The 22,949-nt window shown below is 50.0% G+C and overlaps 1 protein-coding gene across 1 annotated transcript; it reads right to left on the bottom strand.

Annotated features, from left to right (window-relative positions):
• Nucleotides 1-1,069: 1,069 nt before the first annotated feature.
• LOC120750269 (interferon-induced very large GTPase 1-like) lies at nucleotides 1,070-20,267 on the bottom strand. Its single transcript, XM_040058721.2, has 3 exons — nucleotides 20,128-20,267; nucleotides 18,232-18,293; nucleotides 1,070-11,438 (listed from the first exon to the last, which is right to left on the bottom strand). The coding sequence occupies exon 3, from the start codon at nucleotides 11,434-11,436 to the stop codon at nucleotides 4,108-4,110; it is 7,329 nt and encodes a 2,442-aa protein (XP_039914655.1). The 5' UTR covers nucleotides 11,437-11,438; nucleotides 18,232-18,293; nucleotides 20,128-20,267; the 3' UTR covers nucleotides 1,070-4,107.
• Nucleotides 20,268-22,949: the final 2,682 nt, after the last annotated feature.

Raw genomic sequence — 22,949 nt, 5'->3', positions numbered from 1 at the left:
ACCTCATGTGATCTTCCCCCTCCTTTGTGTTAGTCAAGTACCATCTAGAGTACCAGCACTTTGTTTCCTAGTAACTTATGAGGAAAAATTCTTTAAGACAAAAAGGAACAAACCAAACCGCCAACACCAACTTTGGCCCAAAATCAGACCCTGGGGATGCAAATGCCAGAGCAGAGCCTGCTGGCCTTTCCAGCCCTTCTTTCCAAGGTTCTCAATGCTTTGAACAAGGCACAGCTTTGCACGAGGAGACGGGAGCGATGTGGGTTCCATGGGTGTGACTGCATGGAGCACCCACCGGGCAGGAGTATGGTGGTCATGAGCTCCACGTGGACAGCTCCTGGGCAAGTCCTGCTCCCAGGAAACCCACAGCCCGCTCTGCAGTCCCTTCATTGAGGGGACAGCCCCAGAGCTCACTGTGTGCAGGGACAGGTCATCACTGCCTCCCTGGACCCCAGCCCAGGAGGAGGAGAAGCTCCCAGTCACACCCTGATCATTCCAGCAAGGAGAGGGGGTTCCATGTCGCACACAATCCCACCTCCACCACACTCGTCCTTGCTGCATGCACAGCCCCTCAAATCCTGGCTCTCACTCACTGCAATTCCTCTGCCACAAAACCCTAGGTCTCTCTGCAGCCCTCCCAACCCACAAACCTTGGGTCTCACTGTAGCCATCCCTCCAAACCCTGTGTTTCCCTGCAACAACCCCCAAACCAGGGTCTTACTTCAGAGCTCAGCCTACCCTAAAACACCAATGTCTCACCCAAGCCTCACCCCAATGTCCAGGTTTCCCTGTAACACCCTGTCCTTAAACTCCAGGTTCACCTGCAGCCCCTCGCCACCATCCCAGGTCTCTCTGCAGCACCAACCCCCATCCCCAAACCCATGGGTGTCATCACAAACCCACCAAACCCTGGGGCTCACTGCACCTCCTACCCCTTCCAAACCTGGGTTTAGGGTCTCACCCCATTTCCCCCAAACCCTGCACATTGCTGCAAAGCCCCTTACCCCAAAACCCCATGAGAAATGACTGCCCACTTTAAAATTGTATAGGTTTATTAAACCTCAACAAACACAACAGAGGACTGAACAAGGAAAAAGGGACAGTGGTGGGAGCATGGCTGACTGCCAGAGGCTGATCCACAAAATGGCTGCTCTGTCTTTTATACCCCTGGTGTTGCATCAGCCAACCCTGGCCCCTCCCAAATTCTGCCAGTCAACACTTCTTTGCCATCCAATGGTGGAGACCTTCTTGCAACTTGATTGGAGATGAGGTGTGCCCCGATTCCCAACTGCTCCATGCAAGGGGCACATGTACACGCCCTCCCTCCACATGTCCCTGACAACTCTGACAACCAAGGCTGTGAGGTGGAAACAGTACAGGGGGGGGAAAGGGCCATGGGGAGAACAGAGGGTGTCCAAACGACAAACTACAATAACATAATCACACATCAGCAAGACTTCTCTTACCATACACACAGTATTCGTTCCTTATTTGCGATTCTCCATGTCCTGGCACTCCAGCCTTGCTAAGAAGTCTCTCTCCATCTCTCTTGGATCTCCTTTAGGTACTAGAAAGGGCTCAAAGGTATCCCTGTGCCATTCTCATCTCCCTAAATCCTCAAGGATTCCATGTGGGAAGAGACCCTAAAGCCCATCCACTTCCACGCCCTGCCATGGGCAGGGACACCCTCCACTGTCCCAGGCTGCTGCAAGTCCTGTCCAACCTGGCCTTGGACACTTCCAGGGATGGGGCAGTGTTATAAATGCATTTTATAAAGTTGGCTTTTCTCAAATATTAAAATGGTATATGCAGAATGCAGGAAGGTTTTATTGTATTAATATAGTTTATTTTCTGCTATTAATAGGGCTAAGAAATGGTGATGTCATGAATGTGTATGTGTGTGTGTGTGTGTGTGTATATATATATATATATATATATATAGGTTGTAGCATAATATTAAAATAGAAACAATGTGATGCAAGACGCTTTTTGGAATTAACCCAGAAGAATAGGAAAGGTAATCAGGAAATTCCCCACATTCTTGGATTATCTGGATGAAGATAACAAGGGCAGACCCCTGTGGGCCTGATATTTCTGGGTCTGAAAGATTTTAGCCTGCTAGTAGCTGCTAACTTTTTCCCAAGGAAAAATTTCTCAAGAAAGCTTCTTCTCAAAACAATTTTGGCAAACAACTATCCTTTCTCAAAACAATCTTTCTCCAGGTGGTGTTTTGCTGTTTCTCTAGTTTAATGAATGGGATTAGAGAGGTGTCGTTCCTATTCAGCGACCATGTGAAGTCTGTACCGGAACACTTTATAAAAGGTAGTAAGAATTAGGCAATAAAGCATTTTTCTATGCTCTTTGCCTTCAGAAATATTTAGAGTCTCTCATCTTTCTTTCGTGTCCTACAACAACAGACTCCCAAGGCTCCAATGGAAGAATTTACTGATCATCTGTTATCAGAAGAATGGGACAAGAGACAAGCCAAGAGGCACCACCAAGAAATTTATCTACAAGGAGTAATAAAATGCTAAATTAGTGAAATAGGGGCAGGTTGGGAGAGTTAAAACTACAAGGGCATCTGAATGCAAAAGAACATTTTGAACACTGCATTAGGTTCTTCTGAATATGTAACATACTGATCCTTTTAAACAGGTGTTCTGGAAGGGTAGGCTGTGCTCTTGGCTAAATGCTGAGATCCCTTGCTTTATTTCTGTTTCCTAATTGTCTTACTTTTTAAAATAAACCATTTTTAAAAAAATTTTACAAAGAAAGTGAATCTCGTTTTTCACAGGCAGCAACAGCGTCTCTGGGAAGGGAGAAAGAAGAATGACAGGAAGAAGAGAGCAAAAGGAGGAAGGGAAACTAAGAGCAATATTGCTCTTCTCAGAGCTCCCCACCTGCCCTTCCATCCCCATCCCTCCTCCACCCAGCCAGGCACCACAGCCCTGTCCCTGTCCTTCTCCAGCCCCATCTTCCCCAGCGGGTGCAGCAGACAGAGCCCACTGGATAGTTCCTGCTTCGATTTACAGTCACTGTTGGGCGTCAGTTGTGGAATTTCTTTAGTGAGACCCAGACAACCGCCAATGGCAAAAAGAAAGAGCCTGCTCTTTTTCCGGGGGGAGGTTATAGCTTTAAGGTTGTGGCGTGCGGACCATGAGATAAGAAACTGAATAAACATCTCTAAAGACCAAACAGCTGCAAGTTCTGTTCATCATTTTAGCCTGGTATAAGACTTTGTGTGGGAGAAAACTCAGCTCTCACACCAGCCTGCCTGGACAGCACCAGCACTGCCCCAAGGGCTGCTGCAGAAGGTGCTGGCAGACAGGATTCTCCACATGGGGCATTCCAAAGGCCTTTGCTCAGCAGAAAGGCCAAAGGCCGAAGCAGCTCCTGCCAAGGCTGAAAGGAGGGAAGGGCAGCAGCCCCAGGCACCTGAGCAGGAGCAGCTGCCCTGGACAGAGACACAGCACCTCCGAGACAGGGAGTGAAAGCACTGCCTGAGCCCCAGGGCAGTCGTGTCACTGCTTTCCAGAGCCCAGAGGCACAGCAGCTCCTGCCTGGAGAACAGCCTCAGTTGGTCCAGGAGGCTGCAGTCAGGGAGGGAAGGATGATGCCCAAAAGCCAAGCAGCCCAGCTTGCAGCCAGCATGGAGCTGGCCTCAGGTCCTGCAGCCCTTTCTCCAAGCAGGACATCTCCTTGCTGCAGGAAAACTGCCTTTGGGGCACTGTCCCTTCTTGTCTCACAGCAGCTGATCCAAGGGGTGCTTGGAGTGCTGCCTTTGCCTTTGCACTGGCCTTTTGGTTCAGTCTTGGCCATGAGGCTGATCGCCCCAAGGAGGGGGTTTGGTTTGGCTCTAGGACAAAGCAGAGGGAAATGTTTGTGGCAAGAAGGCAAGAGGATTTTGGCTTTATCATGAAGGGAGAGAGTTGCTGAATGACAGCCACAGTAATGCGCCTTAATTCACCACATTCAGGAGCAATTGGATATCATTGTCTTCACTGGGCTTGAGAGCATCATCATTGTAAATGCATTTTGTGGAGAGCCTGGTACAAACATCTCCAGAACAGCAAAGCTGTTGTTGTTCTTCCTTCCCATGGATGTGGCCTAACTCCTGTCCAGCTCAGAAAGCGCTTGCTGCTTGGTAATTCTCTGCCATGACTCTGGAATTTCTCCTTTGCCCTGAAATTTCCCATTGTACAAAACTTCCAGCTGTGTCCTGAAACGAGACACAAACCATTTCCAGTACGCCTGCATGGATGGAACAGGAAGAATGTTCCAAGTGGAATGAGGAGGACCTGCATCACGGTATTTCTTGTACGGGATCCATCGGCCACCATCAGCTCTGAATAAGGCATCGCTTGCAACAGCGCTGGAGCAAATATCAATATTCAGTTGGCGTGTATCATACTCAAAGCCAAAAAACCACATCAGCCATGTGTCTCCTATAAAGGCTTGTGGGCGATGGAAGGCCACCAGATGGTCTCCATCATGTCCCTGCATGCTGTTTATGCAGACTGCCCCACAAAAGGGACACTGTGCCCAGCACCCCGAAAAATGTTCAGCCAGGATCATGTGAGGCTTCCTTGAAAACAAGCTCAGGTCAGCATCAGCAAATTCTTCCTTGAGCCTGTCCCTCATGGCAGCCAGATTTTCTGCCATGGTACTACTCAGGAACTCAATGTCTGTGACCTCCTGGTACTCGATGCCCCTCAGGTCACTTCTGGGCAAGCTGATCACCTCTGTCAGTTCCCTGCAAAATTCATCCAGCCAAAGAGAGACTTTGTCTTCTCTGTCTTTTCTGTCTTTGACAATTTGGGTTGATAAAGAAACAGCTGACAGGATCTTTTCAAAGAGAAGATTAAGGGAGGAATCTAAAAACCTCTCAAGCCTCCCACTCCCATCTAAACAGTGACTCTTTACTCGTGTCTCAATGTAACTCTGAAAAAACTCTTTTGGAAACTTCAGGTACTGCTTGAAATACTCAAAATTTTCTTGTTCTGCCAGGTATCTCAAGATGCAAACTTCCAGATTGGCTCTGTTGCCCCTGAAATCTGGGAATTTGCCCTGCATGTCCTCAGCAATGGCTTTAGCCGTCCTCTCATAGACTGCCCGACGAAGAGCTGTAGCAATCTTCTCACGAGGGAAACCAGCGAAAGTTGTGATGGAAGTGGCTCCTTGGCAGAAAATCTGGAAACATTGGAAGAAATCTTCTCTCTTGCTCCTCAGGTACATGACTGGGTCATTTGCCTTTTGGAATGCTTCGTGCATGGCTTTAAACCTTTCTGCTGCCATTTTGCACAGATGCAGAGACAAATCTAAGCTGTACTCTCTGTTAAAAGTACATTTTGCATTGCTGGAGACAGAGTTCACACCTTTCTGGACTTCATTGAGTATTTCATGGATAAAACTTCGACTGTAATCGTGTCCCTCCTGTTCTTTCATATCAACGATTGCCTTCACACCTGCTATGATGTTGTCTGTGATGAGGTGCAAGTTGATCACATCAGCATTGGAAATGCTCCAGGGATCTGGGATAAAGCCGAAATATTTGTTTGTTTTGATGTGTTTCTGCTGGTCAAAAGAAAATCCTCTGCCTTTGGGAAATGACCTGATCCGTTCATGGAAACCCGTTTCCTTAAAGTGCTCTAGAAGGACATCTTTGATTTCTGCATTGATATCCACCCATTTTGGAGGACAAGCAGCATGGGAGACTTCATCAATCCACTTGTTCCAGACACAGCTAAAGTTGTCTCTCAGTTCTCTCTCACTGAGGCTCTTCCCTTTCAGAGTCACAGCCAGCTCCCTACTCCTTCTCAGGAGCTCGTCTTCATAGTCTAACTTCCTTGCATCCAGTTTCCTCTGCTCTTTCTGTAGCTCAATAAGATTCTCACATTTCTTTTTCGTTTCATGAAGAAGAGCCTCTTTTAGATCGTTCAGCTTCAGCTCTATGCTTGATTTCCACTGCACCAGTGTCTCATGATCTTTGTCTTCACTGAAATACTTTTCCACTTTTTTCTCAATGCCATCACTTGTCTCTTGCACCAGAACTTCAAGCTCTTCTCTGGTGACATTCTGCAAGTCCCCATTGCGAATTCTGTTGTCCAGTCTCATCTGTAGGTCTAAGATGTGACTCCGCAGCTTCCAGGTCCACTGACTAAAGGCACTTTCCAGTCTCCTGTACACAGCAATCTCCAGGGAATTCTTGAAGCTGAAAACAAAGTTTTCATTCAGCAAAGCATTCCAGAGGTCACCAATACGATCTTTCAGGCTCGAGAGCCTCAAAATGCTTCGCTGTGACTGCTTCTTGGCAGCCTGGAGGATTTTACTCTTTAGTTGCTGGATGTTCTGGCTGTAGCTGGGGTTGGGTGGTGCCATTGGGGGGTTTCCTTCCCACAGGTGAGCAAAGTAGTGAATGTGGGTCTTCACATCAAAGCCAATGACATCGCTGAAGGAGGAGATGTCACAGAATTCCTGCTGGGCTGCCACCATGGTCATTTCATCCAGCTTTTCCTGCAAACGCCTTTGTCCTTCCATGTTCTGCTCCTTGGCAGATATTGCTCCCACGTTTTGGTGGACAAAGATGCAGCCTGGGGAAAGATTGACTTTCTTCATCCTCAGGAAAGCCTGCACAGCAGTCTGGAGAACATCTTGCATTTCTGATGGATTTTCTCCAAAGATATTGATCACGGTCAAGTTGCCAACACCAATGACAAAGGTGGCCAGCTCATTGTCATGGTTCAGGGACTGTTTATTGGCCATCTCGACGGCACGAAGTCCCTCTGTGTCAACCACCAGCACAAAATCAAAGCCCAAGTCTTGCTGCAGCTCCTCGCCCACTGGGATGAGCTGCATAAAGGCTCCGCGGGTGCATCTCCCCGCGCTGACGTTGAACTGCAGCCCAAACATGGCATTCAGCAGGGTGGATTTGCCGGTGCTCTGGATGCCCAGCACGGAGAGCACAAACACTCGTTTGTCCCCCAGCCTCTCAATTAAGCTGTCAAAGATTGCTCCCACCCATTGCAAGGGCAGGTAAGAAGCGTCCCCATCCAACAGCTCCATGGGATATCCTGAAACCATCAGCTCTGCTGCAATTTCCGGCAGCTTGTCAAAATTGTAATTCTTTGTCTCCATTAATTGCAGAGCTTCATAAATCTGCCCTACCTCTCTCAGAAGGTGCTCCAGACCAATGGATGAATCGTTGATTTCATCAGACAGGGCATCCAACTGATTCAGCAACTCAGCATTCACACTGTTTTTTTCCTGGTTTTTCTTTCCTGTCCGGATTTCAGACCATAACTTGTGATAGTCTCTCCTCAGTTCTTCAAGGCGAACATAGGACAGATCATTCATAAAGACTTTCATCCACTGCAGGAAATATTTCTTAGTATCTGCTGGCTGGGCCTGGAGAAAGCCAAGGAATGATTTCATCAGTGGGTTGAGAGGAAAAGCTTGCTCAAGTTGCTTTCTTCTTATTGCATTCTTCTCATATTCAATTTGGCTGCGATGATGCTCAATGCTCTTGTTCCTCTTCTCCTGCAAGCGAGTGAGTTCCTTGTCCTTTTTGCACCACTGGTACCACAGTTTTCCTTGAAGTGGCAGCAGCTGGGATTTGATCTCAGACAGCTTCTCTTTCTTCAGAAGGTCCACCAGCTCCTTTGCCTTTGCTTTGGCTGTAACACATGCGGGTTGATCTGCATCCACTATGAATCCGTGCTGGCGAGCTTTGTCCATGCAGGCATCCAGGCTTAAATGTGGATTAGACCTTAATTCTAGGAGATCCCTGATATTTTTGGCCAGCTGGTCCATCAGTTCTGCTTCATTTCTGTTCTTGATCCCTATTTTTATGTTTTTGCTGACTTGTCCAGCTGAAACATTCTCCTTTTCTGCAAGGAGACAAATCAAAGGCCTTTGTGAGTGCAACAGTTCCTGCAGAAGCTTTTTCCCCCTGTTGTCCATGTGCTCCAACTCAGACACAAGAGCCACGTTGACAGCAGATATCTCCTGCAGGAACTGCAGCTGTGCTCCGTGATCCCTGGCATCTCCATGCAGGTTGCAGAAAGCCACGCAGCACTCAAAGGTGTCATCGGGGCTTCCACGGGGGCAGTACCAGGCGATCTCCACCACCCCTTCCATCAGCAAACGCTCTCTGGTGCTGCCTCTGCAGTGGCGGTGGAAGAAAGTGTCGTGTTTGCGTTTGCTCAGCAGAGCGTTCAGGAGCTGAGACTTGGAAGAGGAGGCCGAGCTGCCAATGCGGATGAAGGACACGATGGGTGTCTGTGCCTGAAAGATGAGTTTGTTATTGTAACTCTTTGTTCCAGCCTCCTTTCCTGACTTCTCTGCCTCTTTCCAGCTCCTTTGGATTTGGCTGAGGGCATAGAGTGGGAACTCAATGCCTGAAGTGCACGGGTTGGGCACCAGCAGAGGCAGCGCCAGTTGGCAGAAGGCCAGCTTGGTTGCAAGGGTCTGTCTGAGGAAGTCATCAGCGCAATGGAAAATGGCCATCTGCAGGTCCATGGGGTGCACATGGCCGTCCCTGTTTGCACCTTCAGGGGCTGCTTCCTCCAAATCATCAAAAAACTGTTCAAAGTAGTCCGAGTGTTTGTGCTCTTTCGCTGTGGTTTGTGGCAGAGATGCAAGTTTTGGTTTACTGTCATCCCTGCAAGTCAGGTACCTCACCTGGTAATCCACAGTCAACAACCTTTGCAAGAAGTATAATGGCAGTTCTGTGTCCTTGCTGGGCTGGCTGTCCTGCAGAGATATCTTGCAGATGGTGCAGAAATCTCCCACCCCCATTTTTCTTGGATAGTGGCTTTGGAGTCCAAGGCGCTTGAGCAACTGTAAGAACTCCTGGTTTACAATGGCTTCATCAGATTTGGATTCACCGCTGTCTGACTTGGATTGGTATTGACTGGGAGGCTCAGGAGCTATAAAAGTGTGTTGCAGGTCACTGAGTATGTTCTGCATCCTCTGTTCATCCAATTTCTCATCCAAGCACCCACTGATCAAGGAACGCAAGTCCCGTTCCAGCATCTCCCAGTCTGTGCCTCCACTGTGCTTTTGGAGGAGATTCTTTATCTGTGGGGACCACAAGCCTTTCATGTGATCTTCCATGAAAACTAATCGCTCCCTCTTCTGCTCAGGGGACAGCTCTTGACTTTCGGGTGTCACAGTCAGACCCAACAGCAGAAGGGAGGCCTCAGCTCTGTCGGCATCTTGCTCCTTCAGGTTCACGTACTCCTCATGTGCCGCTGCCATTTCCTTGGCCATGTACTGAATTTCTGGGTGTCCAAGGAGGTGCTGGAAAGTGCTGCTTTCCACCTGGTACCCTGTGCTGCTCGCAATCAAGAGCACCAACAGTTCCATGTCCTTCTGAGCCCGTTCCTGGAGAGACTGGAGTAAGGAATAAATGGCAAGGCTGCTGGTCAGGGTGGCTTCTATCTTTGCTTCATGAATGGCAGAAGCAGAGCTTGCTGGTGCATAGGTGACAGCATGGATGTGCTCCTTCATTTGCTGCAGTGTTTTGGTGAGGTCTCCAAGCTCAGAGACTTTGGCAGATCTGGGAAGTTGGTGCCCAGTCTGGAAGATCCATTGCATAATGAAGGAAGCCTCAGGGAAGTCCTTGACAGAGTAGATATGAGGATCCAGGAGGCTTCTCAACATTACCTTGATAGAGCTGGTGTTTTCTGGAGGTGACTCCTGGCAGCTGCGCACGGTGTTCACCAGGAAGTCCTGCAGGGCTTTGTCTGACAGGCACACGTTGATCCACACACTGGGGTTCCGGGTTCTTGCATTCAGATAGTCTTTTAGCTGCATCAATGTGAGCAGCTTTTTTTCATCCACCGTCACCTCCCAGGCCTTCACAGTCCCCATGAAATCTCTGGCCTCTTTCACTGCACTGCCCAGGTTCTCTCCAAAAGTGGTGCCTATGCTCTGTTTTGTCAGCTCTTTGTACGCATCCCTGAGGGCTCTGCTCATCTGACCCACGGACTTAAAATCCCTGCTGTGATTGTACAGGATGACATCCCACACTGGGACCAGCTCAAAGCCACGGTCGATAACGCACCACGTTGTGTTATCAGACATGAGCCCCGTTTTCCACTGAGGAAGAGAAGCTGTGTCTGGTGGGCCCCCTGTGTTGACCACGGAGAGATGAACTGCTGTATGGGAACTGTCTCCAGCTCTTCCCAGGACAGAAGCCTGTGAGCTGGATTTAGAAACATCCAGGGATCCCACAGCATTTGCCAGGAAGCCCCCATAGCTCATCCTGAGAAAGCTGTTCAGTGCTTCAGATGTTTGTCGCTTCATCTCCTCTCTCTGCTCTGCTCGGAATCCTTCTGTGGATGCCTTCCACCAGAATATCCCTCCAAAGTGAAGGGTACCCTGGTTTATGTGGGACCCAAACCTGCTGAACAACCTCTCACACCTCTCCAGCAGGGGGGCCTTGTCTTCTTGAGTGAAGCACAAAAGCTGCTCCATGTCTTGCAGCTCCTTCAGGGCCGCATCCAAGAGGCGAAGCTGATGTCTTTGGAAGCAACAGGAAGCCAGGGGGATGTACTGGTACATGGTGGTGCAAAAGTAACTCTGCTCAGAGTGCGACTGGGAGGTGGCCTGTGACTGTGAGGAGCTGCTGTGACCTACACCTGCTCCCAGATTAATCCCCCAGAATCCGGCTTTGGCAGAAACGCTCATGCTGAACCCCAGCTGCTCCATGGACTTGGTGAAAGTGGATTCTGCTGCAGAGGAGGAGAACTCCTTCCTCTCAAGCAGCGATCCTTGCTCTGGACCAGTGAGCTGGAATCCCTCAGGAACCCTGAGGAGCTGCTCTCGCGTTGCCAGCACATCTTCAGGTCTGCTGGTTCTGTAGATGCCCTGCAGGGCCAGTCCCCCCGACGCCTGCCTCAGCACCTCTGTGTCAGGGATGTTCTCCATCCTGACTGCTGACAAATCCTGCTGCTCCAGCTGCTTCTGCATGCTCTCCAGCATATCTGCCAAGGGTTTCTTTGGTGGTGGCCAGAATTCTTTGGGAATCTCCATGGCTTGCCACAGATTCTCTGCTTTCTCCCTCACAGCATCCTGGCTGTGGCTGCAGCTGTTGAGCATTTCAGTCAGATCCTTCAGGGCTTGTTTGGCCACTTCTTGTCTTTGCTTTGTCTTCTCCAAGTGCTCCTTCTGCACCTCTTTGGTGGTTGTTTTCTCATCTGGTAATTTCAGGAATTTCTGGAGTGCCTTTTTCTCCCAGGGGTGTCGTACCTCACACTCCAGCCTGAGGTAGTCTTTATATTCCAGATGTTGCAGGGCTTCTCTGCACCTGATCCCCAGGATCTGTGACACTTTGGGCAGCCAGTATCCAGCATCCAATCCGTCCTTCTGAAATGCCTCTGCCAAGAGCTGTGCCTTTGCATCCCCCTCTTGTGTGTCCTCCTGCGAAGCCATGTCTGTGGAGGAAGAAAAGAGACTTTCCCTAAGGTGCTGTCAGAGGCTCCAGCCTCTTGACAGAGGCTCTGCAGCAGCTGCAGCCCTGGGGATTGCTCCCACCCGGCTGCTGGAGCCCAGCCTGGGATGGCACAAGAGCCAGGGTCTCCTTCCCAGCACACTGGATGTGCCTGTTGCTTTCCTGTTTGCAGGATCAACCCTGAAATTGAGTGTTTATCCCAGAGAGAGCAGAGAGAGCAGAGAGAGCACAGACACAGAGAGACACAAACACAGACACACGCAGACACACACAGACACACACACAGTCTCACTCAGCCACACAGCCTGCACTGGACAAGGTGCTGACTTCACCATCGCCCACATCCTCCCAGCAGAACTGCCCAGTTTCCAAGTGCAGACAGTCAGGGGCATACCTGGCTCCCTGGAGCACTGGCACAGCCCCTGTGCCCATCCAACAGCCCTGCCTGCATCCTGCACCCTCTGCCCAGCCCCACACCTGCCCTGCTCACTGCCTGGCCCAGCCTGCTGCTCCCAGCACTCGGAGGCAGTGCTCACACACTCCCCCCATGGGCACCCCACACTCCCCAGACACACTCCCCCCATGCCCAGCACGGCCACACGGGCTCTGAGCTGTGCTCCTGCTCCAGCTGCCAGCACAGCCCCTCCCTCGCCCCACTCACGCCTCTTGCCAGGAGCTGCTTCCTGGCACACTCAGGGGGCCCAGCCCAGTGCAGGGGCAAAATCCACCTTGTCCCTGGCCACAGCTGGGCCTGGGCATCCTGGTGGCCCAACAGGAGTGACTGGAGACTTTGGGAGCCCACTCAGAGAGGTGTCCTCTGTGACCTGCTGCTCATTAGCACAGAGGGCCTCATCAGCCAAGTGCCCATTGGTGGCCATCTGGGCCACAGTCACCCCGGAGACACTGAGCTTAAAACCTCTGGTGACAGCAGGAAAAGGGCCAGAAACCCTTCAACTCTGGCCGTCATAGAAGCAGAGTTCAGGCTATTCAGGGGAAAGTTACACAGGGCCCATGGGAAACAGGTCTGAAAGGTGCTGGGGTCCCTCAGTGCTGGTCACTTTTGACTGAAAAATCCCTGAAGGACAAGTCAGTCATGGGTCACAACCAGTACAGGCTCAGGAGGAAGAAGTCCTTCTTGTCACACTGAATTTCCTTTTATAACACATTAACTCACAGAGCTGATCAAGGGCAGACAGTTAACATGAGCTTTTTGCATTTCAGTAAAGCTTTTGGTCCTGGCTCTCCCAGGATCCCTGTGTGGCCCTTCTGAAGTACTAAGGCCGGAGGAACCGGCCCTGACTGAGGCCAGAACAACAGGCCCTGAGCCAAAGTTGACCTCTAGATGAACCTTCAACCCAGTCTTTACAGATATACATTCATTAAGGAAGTATCATTAGCACTATGATCTATGTGTCTGTTCCTTGACAAAACATGCATTTACTTTTCCATATTTAGAAATTGGACATTTGTAGCGGAGTGTTATTACTGTATTTGCAATAGCTTTATGTATTATCAATTGACTTTTAATTTCAATGATTTAGCCTGAACCCTTTTTTCTGTAATATTGATTTAGTCCTGTCATGGGTTAGTAAAGTTTGGTATTTTAGTTATAGAAGCAAGCTGACTAATTCTCCAGGTCAGGACGTGGGAATTGCTTTGGAAGAGACAGGGACCTATCAGAGAGTTAGTTGGAATATTGGCATCTGTTCTAACCACTGAAAATTACTAGCTGCAACTTTGGGAAGTACCATATAAAACCCTGTGAATTTCCTGTAGGTGGGTCCTTTTTCTTCTTTCCTTTGGCCCGAGAGAGACAGGTAACTTCGAGCTGGGCCTGCTGCTCCTCCCTTTTGGGGGGAGCTGGCCTGAGGCCTGGCCGGATTCCATCAGCTCCCGGGTGAAGGGGGGGAAGGAGAAGTTGCTGTTTTGTAACAGCTGCTTTCTTCAGACTCCTCTGGAGCAGGGAGAGATCTCTGCTGGGCCCCTGATAAGAGCTATGGGCACCATTTGGGCCAAAGCCACCCCGATTTACACCGAGGGGTGGGCTGAGAAGGCATTTATGATCCTGCCTGGTCTCTTTGTGATTCCTGACTGCTCAGGTGCTCTGATCTCTGATGTTTCTGTGAGTTCTTCCTCCCTCACCAGAGTGGCCTTGAACATGTAACACCACAAGCTACAGAGAGAGGGACAAAGACTCTGAGCAGATTTAACTCTTTCTTAGTAACATGAAGCTTCCAGAGCTTAGCCTTTCTCTGAGAGAGTAAGAAAGGACAGAGTGAACATAAAGACCAACAGGATGAAGTCAGTAAAGCAAGAGTGAAAAGACTATTGGGACAGAGGGTTGAAGAGTTGGTTGTTCTATTCTTACTTGAGCCATGAAAATGAACTCTATATTTAGATCATTCCTTTAAATCATGGGAAAAATATGCATTTGGGGAGATGAATTGTTTTAATTTGTGTGTGGATTTGAGCAAAAGTGTTTGTGATGAACTAAGTAATATTAATCCTATAAGATGCTTGAACAGAAATAAAAATGAGAAGGCCCCTGCACCAGTGACGAAATGAGAAGATATCTCTTTACCTTGAGGTGAAGAATCCTTTGCTTTAGAGTTATTCATCTTTAAAAGGTGACACCCCAGGATGCAAAAGTCTAAGACCCATGACCCATAAGCAGCTTGGGAAACTGCTCCTGGGAGGGTCACAAAGGCAGGTTTCTCTGGGCGGTTGTTTGTGTGACAGTTTAAAACCCACAAGAGAACTGTTCTAGGTTGTCAGCGGGATCCATGACTCTAAAAGATACTCTTCCCCTAATGAATTGATGAAAGACTATTGTCAGATAGTGAAACTGACTGAAAATTACAAGTTTTGTCTCTTGATGTTGTTTTGTAAGAAAGTGAGCAGTTTATAAGGGGAGGGAAGAGTGTTTTGGCAGTTTCATTCTTTTTTTTTCCCCAACTTTCTTTTTCTATTCTTTTAGTGTATGTTAAAAAAACTATTTGTTAATTTTAAGGTTGAGCCTGCTTTGTTTTTCTCCTAGTCTCTCTCCCACAGAAAGAGTAAGTACCAAGACCAAAATTTAGTGAACGTGAAACCACTACAGGAGCCCACTTGGAGAGGTGTCCTCTGTGACCTGCTGCTCATTAGCACAGAGGGTCTCATCAGCCAAGTGCCCATTGGTGGCCATCTGGGCCACAGTCACCCCGGAGACACTGAGCTTAGAACCTCTGGTGACAGCAGGAAAAGTGCCAGAAACCCTTCAACCCTGGCCATCGTAGAAGCAGAGTTCAGGCTACTCAGGGGCAAGTTACACAGAACCCATGGGAAACAGGTCTGAAAGGTGCTGGGGTCCATCAGTGTCGGTCACTTTTGACCGAAAAATCCCTGAAGGACAAGTCAGTCATGGGTCACAACCAGTACAGGCTCACGAGGGAGATGTCCTTCTTGTCACACTGAATTTCCTTTTATAACACATTAACTCTCAGAGCTGATTAAGGGCAGCCAGTTAATGTGAGCTTTTTGCATTTCAGTAAAGCTTTTGGTCCTGCCTCTCCCAGGATCCCTGTGTGGCCCTTCTGAAGTACCAAGGCCAGAGGAACCGGCCCTGACTGAGGCCACAACAACAGGCCCTGAGCCAAAATTCACCTCTAGATGAACCTTCAACCCAGTCTTTACAGATATACATTCATTAAGGAAGTATCATTAGCACTATGATCTATGTGTCTGTTCCTTGACAAAACATGCATTTACTTTTCCATATTTAGAAACTGGACATTTGTAGCGGAGTGTTATTACTGTATTTGCAATAGCTTTATGTATTATCAATTGACTTTTAATTTCAAAGATTTAGCCTGAACCCTTTTTTCTGTAATATTGATTTAGTCCTGTCATGGGTTAGTAAAGTTTGGTATTTTAGTTATAGAAGCAAGCTGACTAATTCTCCAGGTCAGGACCTGGGAATTGCTTTGGAAGAGACAGGGACCTATCAGAGAGTTAGTTGGAATATTGGCATCTGTTCTAACCACTGAAAATTACTAGCTGCAACTTTGGGAAGTACCATATAAAACCCTGTGAATTTCCTGTAGGTGGGTCCTTTTTCTTCTTTCCTTTGGCCCGAGAGAGACAGGTAACATCGAGCTGGGCCTGCTGCTCCTGCCTTTTGGGGGGAGCTGGCCTGAGGCCTGGCCGGATTCCATCAGCTCCCGGGTGAAGCGGGGGAAGGAGAAGTTGCTGTTTTGTAACAGCTACTTTCTTCAGACTTCTCTGGAGCAGGGAGAGATCACTGCCGGGCCCCTGATAAGAGCTATGGGCACCATTTGGGCCGAAGCCACCCCGATTTACACCGAGGGGTGGGCTGAGAAGGCATTTATGATCCTGCCTGGTCTCTTTGTGATTCCTGACTGCTCAGGTGCTCTGATCTCTGATGTTTCTGTGAGTTCTTCCTCCCTCACCAGAGTGGCCTTGAACATGTAACACCACAAGCTACAGAGAGAGGGACAAAGACTCTGAGCAGATTTAACTCTTTCTTAGTAACATGAAGCTTCCAGAGCTTAGCCTTTCTCTGAGAGAGTAAGAAGGGACAGAGTGAACATAAAGACCAACAGCATGAAGTCAGTAGAGCAAGAGTGAAAAGACGATTTCGACAGAGGGTTTTAGAGTTAGTTGTTCTATTCTTATTTGAGTCATGGAAATGAACTCTATATTTAGATCATTCCTTTAAATCAAGGGAAAAATATGCATTTGGGGAGATGAATTGTTTTAATTTGTGTGTGGATTTGAGCAAAAGTGTTTATGATGAACTAAGTAATATTAATCCTATAAGATGCTTGAACAGAAATAAAAATGAGAAGCCCCCTGCACCAGTGAAGAAGTGAGAAGATATCTCTGTACCTTGAGGTGAAGAATCCTTTGCTTTAGAGTTATTCATCTTTAAAAGGTGACACCCCAGGATGCAAAAGTCTAAGACCCATGACCCATAAGCAGCTTGGGAAACTGCTCCTGGGAGGGTCACAAAGGCAGGTTCTCCGGGCGGTTCTGTTTGTGACAGTTTAAAACCCACAAGAGAACTGTTCTAAGTTGTCAGTGAGATCCATGACTCTAAAAGATACTCTTCCCCTAATGAATTGATGAAAGACTATTGTCAGATAGTGAAACTGACTGAAAATTACAAGTTTTGTCTCTTGATGTTGTTTTGTAAGAAAGTGAGCAGTTTGTAAGGGGAGGGAAGAGTGTTTTTGCAGTTTCATTCTATTTTTTTTCCCCAACTTTCTATTTTCTATTCTTTTAGTGTATGTTAAAAAAACAATTTGTTAATTTTAAGGTTAGTGTATGTTAATAAAACTATTTTTTAATTTTAAGGGTGAGCCTGCTTTGTTTTTCTCCTAGTCTTTCTCCCACAGAAAGAGTAAGTACCAAGACCAAAATTTAGTGAACGTGAAACCACTACAGGAGCCCACTTGGAGAGGTGCCCTCTGTGACCTGCTGCTCATTAGCACAGAGGGTCTCATCAGCCAAGTGCCCATTGGTGGCCATCTGGGCCACAGCCACCCCGGAGACACTGAGCTTAAAACCTCTGGTGACAGCAGGAAAAGTGCCAGAAACCCTTCAACCCTGGCCGTCGTAGAAGCAGAGTTCAGGCTATTCAGGGGAAAGTTACACAGGGCCCATGGGAAACAGGTCTGAAAGGTGTTGGGGTCCATCAGTGCTGGTCACTTTTGACTGAAAAATCCCTGACGGACAAGTCAGTCATGGGTCACAACCAGTACAGGCTCAGGAGGGAGAAGTCCTTCTTGTCACACTGAATTTCCTTTTATAACACATTAACTCACAGAGCTGATCAAGGGCAGCCAGTTAATGTGAGCTTTTTGCATTTCAGTAAAGCTTTCAGTCCTGCCTCTCCCAGGATCCCTGTGTGGCCCTTCTGAAGTACTAAGGCCGGAGGAACCGGCCCTGACTGAGGCCAGAACAACAGGCCCTGAGCCAAAGTTGACCTCTAGATGAACCTTCAACCCAAATTTTATATATATTCATAATTAACAAACTATCAATGGCAAGAAGATCTATGTAACCCTTCCTTGACAAAACATTCATCTGCTTTTCCATATTTAGAAACTGGACACATGGCCTTGGTTAGGGGTTTGGATCAATGACAACTCCCTTGATTCCCCCTTGATCCCTGGCCAGGCAACAGGAATAACCCAAGAGCAAAATGAAACCAGATGTTCCTGCACTGGAAGAGGTGTCAGCTTGTTTATTCAATGTTATAAAAGCTGGGCTCTGTCACAGCGAGGCTGGAGCCTCTCTGCCTTCAGCTGGAAGCACCACAGGAATTGCCAGTTTATACCAGGAGGGCCTCCCCAGCTGATGTGTGTGTCTGGAGGATGGTAAAGTCTGAGGGTAACTGGTGGGGTATCCTTCTTAATGACTACAGGAAATCTTTGCAGTAATAATTGGGTGTATTGCTGAACTCATCCCTTTGTGATTCTTTGCAGTTTTGCATTACATTAAATTTCACCTTAAGTTGCTGTTTGTGTCTTTTCTGCGGAAACCTGCCCCCTGGCAAACCATCTTTGAAGTCAGGCCATTCCATGATTCCATGTTCTCACTGTAGCAGAGCTGGTGCTGTCATCCCACCATTGGTATTGATGCCAGGAGCTTGGACTCAGGATCCGAGGGCTCCTGCACCCTTCCAGAGCCTTCAGGGGCAGCTTTCCCTCAGGAATCCCTGCAGATTTGGGCAATCTGTGCAAGGGCTGTGGGCTCTGATTCCCCTCACCCACCTCACAGCAGATGCTCCAGCTGGTCCAACAAGAAGATGAGCGGGAAGAAAAGGCCTGAAATCCTAAAGGAAAAGACCAGACCGTCAGGAGAACCCACCCATCAATGTGGAGGATTTATTCCAGGGAGAACTGGAGGCCAACCCTTCTCCTCCACTGGGGATTGCCCAGGCAGCAAAGACTCCTCAGGGCTCTTCTGGGGAGGTGACCAGAGCAGGGTTTCACCTGGGACCTATATCCATGTTCCCTCACCAGAAGGAAGCTGGGCATGCTGGAGACGTGGGACACAGCAAAGCCCCTGAAGGTCAACAAGGCCAAGTGCAGGTGCTGTCCCTGGGTCTGGGCAACGCCAGGCACAGACAGAAGCTGGGAAGAGAATGGATTGAGAGCAGCCCTGAGGAGAAGGACTGAGGGTGCTGATGGGTGAGAGGCTGTCCTGAGAACATCTGTGCTCTCGTGGCAGCAGACAAGGTGTGGAGGGGCCAGAGCCAGGGGAACAGCACTGACAATGGGACAGCACAGGCCCTGTCCCACCACTGCCCACATCACACAGCTGCTGCTGGGGGCAAGCTCAGGGCCTTGGAGAGTGGGGAGATGCAGCGCAGGGCTTGGATCCCAGCAGCCACTGATCCCCACCTGCAGCTCGTGTGCTCCCACCAGCAGGATGGGGACAGGAGGGGGACAGCAGAAGCAGGAAAAGCCACTGGCTCAAGATAAGGGCAGTTCAACTACAGAGGCAAGCTGGACATGCTGGGAGAGCACAGGAGCGACTTTAGACACCAATTGTTTTCTTGGGGCACATGTCCAGCTGCTCCCTGGGCCGCAGAGCCTCAGTGCAGGATGGCTGCTCAGGAAGGGAGGGAACTGCTGGCTCAGGGTCACTGCTGCGGCTTGTCCATTTGAGCCACTTGTCCCAGCCCTGTCCTCTCCCAAATTCTCTCCCAATGGAGCACTCGCAGCACGGCTTCTGTCGCTGGAGCCAGAGACTGCCCTGCACAACATTAACTCCAGCCCTGCCACACCCTGAACCTGCCCCCAGGCACCCCTGGCAGTCCCTGCACGGCTTCCCATTGCTGCAGGAATAGGGAAAAAGCCCCATGTGACTGTGTCAGTGCCCGCAGAGAGGCACTAAGCACATTCAGGGCATAACTCGGGATCGAGTTCCTGCTTGGAAGCTATAGAGGGCAACAGCAAGGCTGGCAGCAGGACGTGCCATGGGAATGCCGGCACCCCGTTTCATGGGAACAGCACCCGAGAGCTTTTTCCCCAGCCCTGCCCCAGGGAAATGGGCTCTGGAGGCGCTGATGCCTTTGAGGGGCTGCCCCAGGAACCAGAGCTCTCTGAGTGGTGACGCTTCGACTGTGAGAGAGGAGAATCCCACCCTCCCTGCATGGGGAGGAAATGGAATGATCCCCCATGGCTCCTGCCATCAGCAGAGCGCAGCCATCCGGCCCCACCGCGGGGCTGGGGGTGCCCGAGCCGGGCACGGGCTGGCGGCATGGAAGGGGCTCCGCAAGGGATCTGTGCCCGGCCAGCCCCGCTGTCAGCTCTCGGGCCAGGCTTTGCGCCTCTGCAGACTTCTCTCTGCCCCTCCATCCGCCCGCATCCCTCCTCCTTCCCTCGCCGCTCCGCTCCCACCCCTCTGAGCCCGGCCCCCCTCCCAGCTCAGCCCCGCAGCGCACACGGCTCCCCCGAGCTGCCCCAAAGCGGCTGCCAGCAAAGGCGGCTTCCTGCAGCCCACGGAGGAGCAGACACCGCCCGCCCGCTGCCCTCAGAGCCCTCTTCTCCTGCCCTGCCATCTCCCCAGCCCTGGCAAAACACCGGCAACAGGAGGCAGGAGCCCGACAAGATCCCGCTCCCTGCTGCTCCCGGCCCCACCGCTCATCCCCAGGGCCCTACCTTCTCCCTCCGTGCCCCGCAGCTCCTGGCACGGGACAAGCCCAGCACAGCCCCTCTTTATGCAACACTGACACTCCGGTGGGTGCGACTTCTCCTGATCCAGAGGCAGCAGGGTAATTCCAGGAAATCAGGCGTTTCATTGCCCAGAATGCAAAAGTGGAACTCCTCTTTTGGAGTCAGATTGCATTACGTTCCAAATTCCACACCAGCTGTGGTTTGAGTTGGCTCACAGTCAAGACCGTGTGTTGCAGACATCTGACCCTTAACTCTTGTGCTGACTGTCAGTAATGAAACTGTAAACTGTGAGAGCTGGATATACATGTAAGAAAAGGAGGAGAGGGTCTTTGGAAAAAGGCCTGGAGAGACAGGACAAGGTGGAATGGGTTCCCACTGTCACAGGACAGGGATAGATGGGGTATTGGGAAGGAATTCTTCCCTGGGAGAGTTGTGAGAGGCTGGGACACAATTGCCAGAGAAGCAGTGGCTGCTGCATTCCAAGACAGGGACACTTTCCACTATCCCAGGTTACTCCAAGCACCATCCCATGTGGCCATCCTCTGACACTTCCCCTGTACCAGGGTCTGCCCACCCTCACAGGGAAAAATTCCTTCCCAATAACCCATCTAACCCTGCCCTCTGGCAGTGGGAAGCCATTTCCCCTTGTCCTGTCCCTCCAGACCCACATCCAAAATCCCTCTCCAGCAGAGGAAGCAAAGCAGAACAGACACCTCTGTGAACACTCCCAAGGGCCCCATTTCCCCACTCCCACACATTTACAGAAGGAGGTTGCCCAGAAGCTGGGCACGAGGCCATCTGCAGACAGTTGCTAAGAACCTGACCTCTGGCATCCGACTGCAAGTTTGTACTCAGAAATAGCAGAGCCTGGCTGCAGCTCTCTTGGCAGTGGACATCCCAAACTTGACAGTAACAGAGGACAGACAGAGGACATTCAACATGTGACCAGAGCAGGGTGCCTGGATTGCTTTTCCCTTGGGATATGGACACACATATCCTGCTCCACAGCCTCAAAACAAGCCCTGGAGTTTGGATACCGAGACCTCCAACCTGCCAGGACCTCAAGCATCGCCTGCCCCAGTCTGACAAGTCACAAGTGCTGGAGCAGACACCCCTGGCATTTGTCCAGCCTCAGGGGAAGCCTCAACACCTGCCAGGCAGGGCTGGCACACATCACCTACAGAGCATGGATTTGGTCCCTCCCTTCCCAGTTTAGCTTACCCTGTCTCCAGAGGGATATTTCCAACACCCAAAGAATTCCCTGCTCCTGCAGGAGTGTTACAGGCACCGAACCCCAGGATCACTGAGGCTGGAAAAGCCCTCCCAGCCCGACGAGTCCAACCTGATCCCCACCTTGTCAGCAGCCCAGAGCACTGAGTGCCACCTCCAGGAATTCCTTGGACACCTCCAGGGATGGGGACTCCAAACCTCCTTGGGCAGTTCCAAGGCCTGGTCACCCTTTCCATGGGGAAATTCCTGCTACTGTCCAAGCTGAGCCTCCTCTGGCCCAGCCTGAAGCCATTTCCCCTTGTCCATTCCCTGTTCTCTGGGAGCAGAGCCCGATCCCTCCTGGCTGTCCCTTCCTGTCAGGAAGTTGTGCAGAGCCACAGGGTCCCAATGAGCCTCTTTTTCTCCAGGCTCAGCCCCTTTCCCAGCTCCCTCAGCCTCTGCTGGGGCTCCATTCCCTTTCCCAGCTCCCTCAGCCTCTCCTGGGGCTCCATTCCCTTTCCCAGCTCCCTCAGCCTCTGCTGGGCCTCCATTCCCTTTCCCAGCTCCCTCAGCCTCTCCTGGGGCTCCATTCCCTTTCCCAGCTCCCTCAGCCTCTCCTGGGCCTCGATTCCCTTTCCCAGCTCCCTCAGCCTCTCCTGGGGCTCCATTCCCTTTCCCAGCTCCCTCAGCCTCTCCTGGGCCTCCATTCCCTTTCCCAGCTCCGTTCCCTTCCCTGGACACGCTCCAGCCCCTGCAGGTCTCTCTTGTCAGGAGGGTTCCAGAGCTGCCCCAGCACTGGAGGTAGGTATCAGGGTGGTTATCCAGGTCAATTTTCCCTTATCTCTGATGCTAAACAGAAAGGGCGTGCCAGTAATAACACCAGCCACTGTATGGTATCATTAGGATTGAGAGATTTGAACCCTTCAAAAACTGGTGGGGTAGACCCAAAGAGCGGCAGGAAGGGTTGGGAAAAAATTTCCCACGGTGTCATTTCCTCACAGTAGGTACCATTGTTAAAGTAACCCCAAAACCACACAGTTAGTGTATGATAGCCCTGAATCCATGTGCTGCTTTCCAGAGGAATTTAAAAACCCACAAATCCCTCACCTTGTTAACCCATATAGCAAACTAGATAACAGCCACTGTATCCTTAATTACAGGGCCCATGTTTAGATAATGGCTGGCAAATGGGAGAAATACGGCCACCACCACATGCCACCTGAACAAGGGTAAGCCAGACCACGATATCCAGTACACGAGAATGTAGGCCACTTAAGAACGGTTATTCCTTTTTCTCTCAATGCCCTCATGCCTCACGTTGGGCACCAAATTGTGTCTTGGTTTTGAAAGACAGTTGTCTGCCAAGGAAAGCTGGAGCCTCCCTTGGAATGGAGAATGTAAACCCCCTTCCCTCCAGACTATTATAATTTTGCAATTAAGGGCTTTCAGGCAAAGATATGGGAATAGGAGTAACAGTTCTTTACTAGGAATATTAAAAGAAAGGAAATACAAATGTAGTAGTACAAATAAGACAAGCAAGGAAGAAAATCAAAATTCTGGAAAAAACCCTGACAGAGTCAGGGATATGATCTGACACC

Source organism: Hirundo rustica, chromosome 3 (assembly GCF_015227805.2).
Source record: "Hirundo rustica isolate bHirRus1 chromosome 3, bHirRus1.pri.v3, whole genome shotgun sequence".
In the NCBI taxonomy this organism is placed as follows: domain Eukaryota; kingdom Metazoa; phylum Chordata; class Aves; order Passeriformes; family Hirundinidae; genus Hirundo; species Hirundo rustica.
Note: the sequence above shows the minus strand (reverse complement) of the source record. Positions and strands in the feature narration are given on the sequence as shown.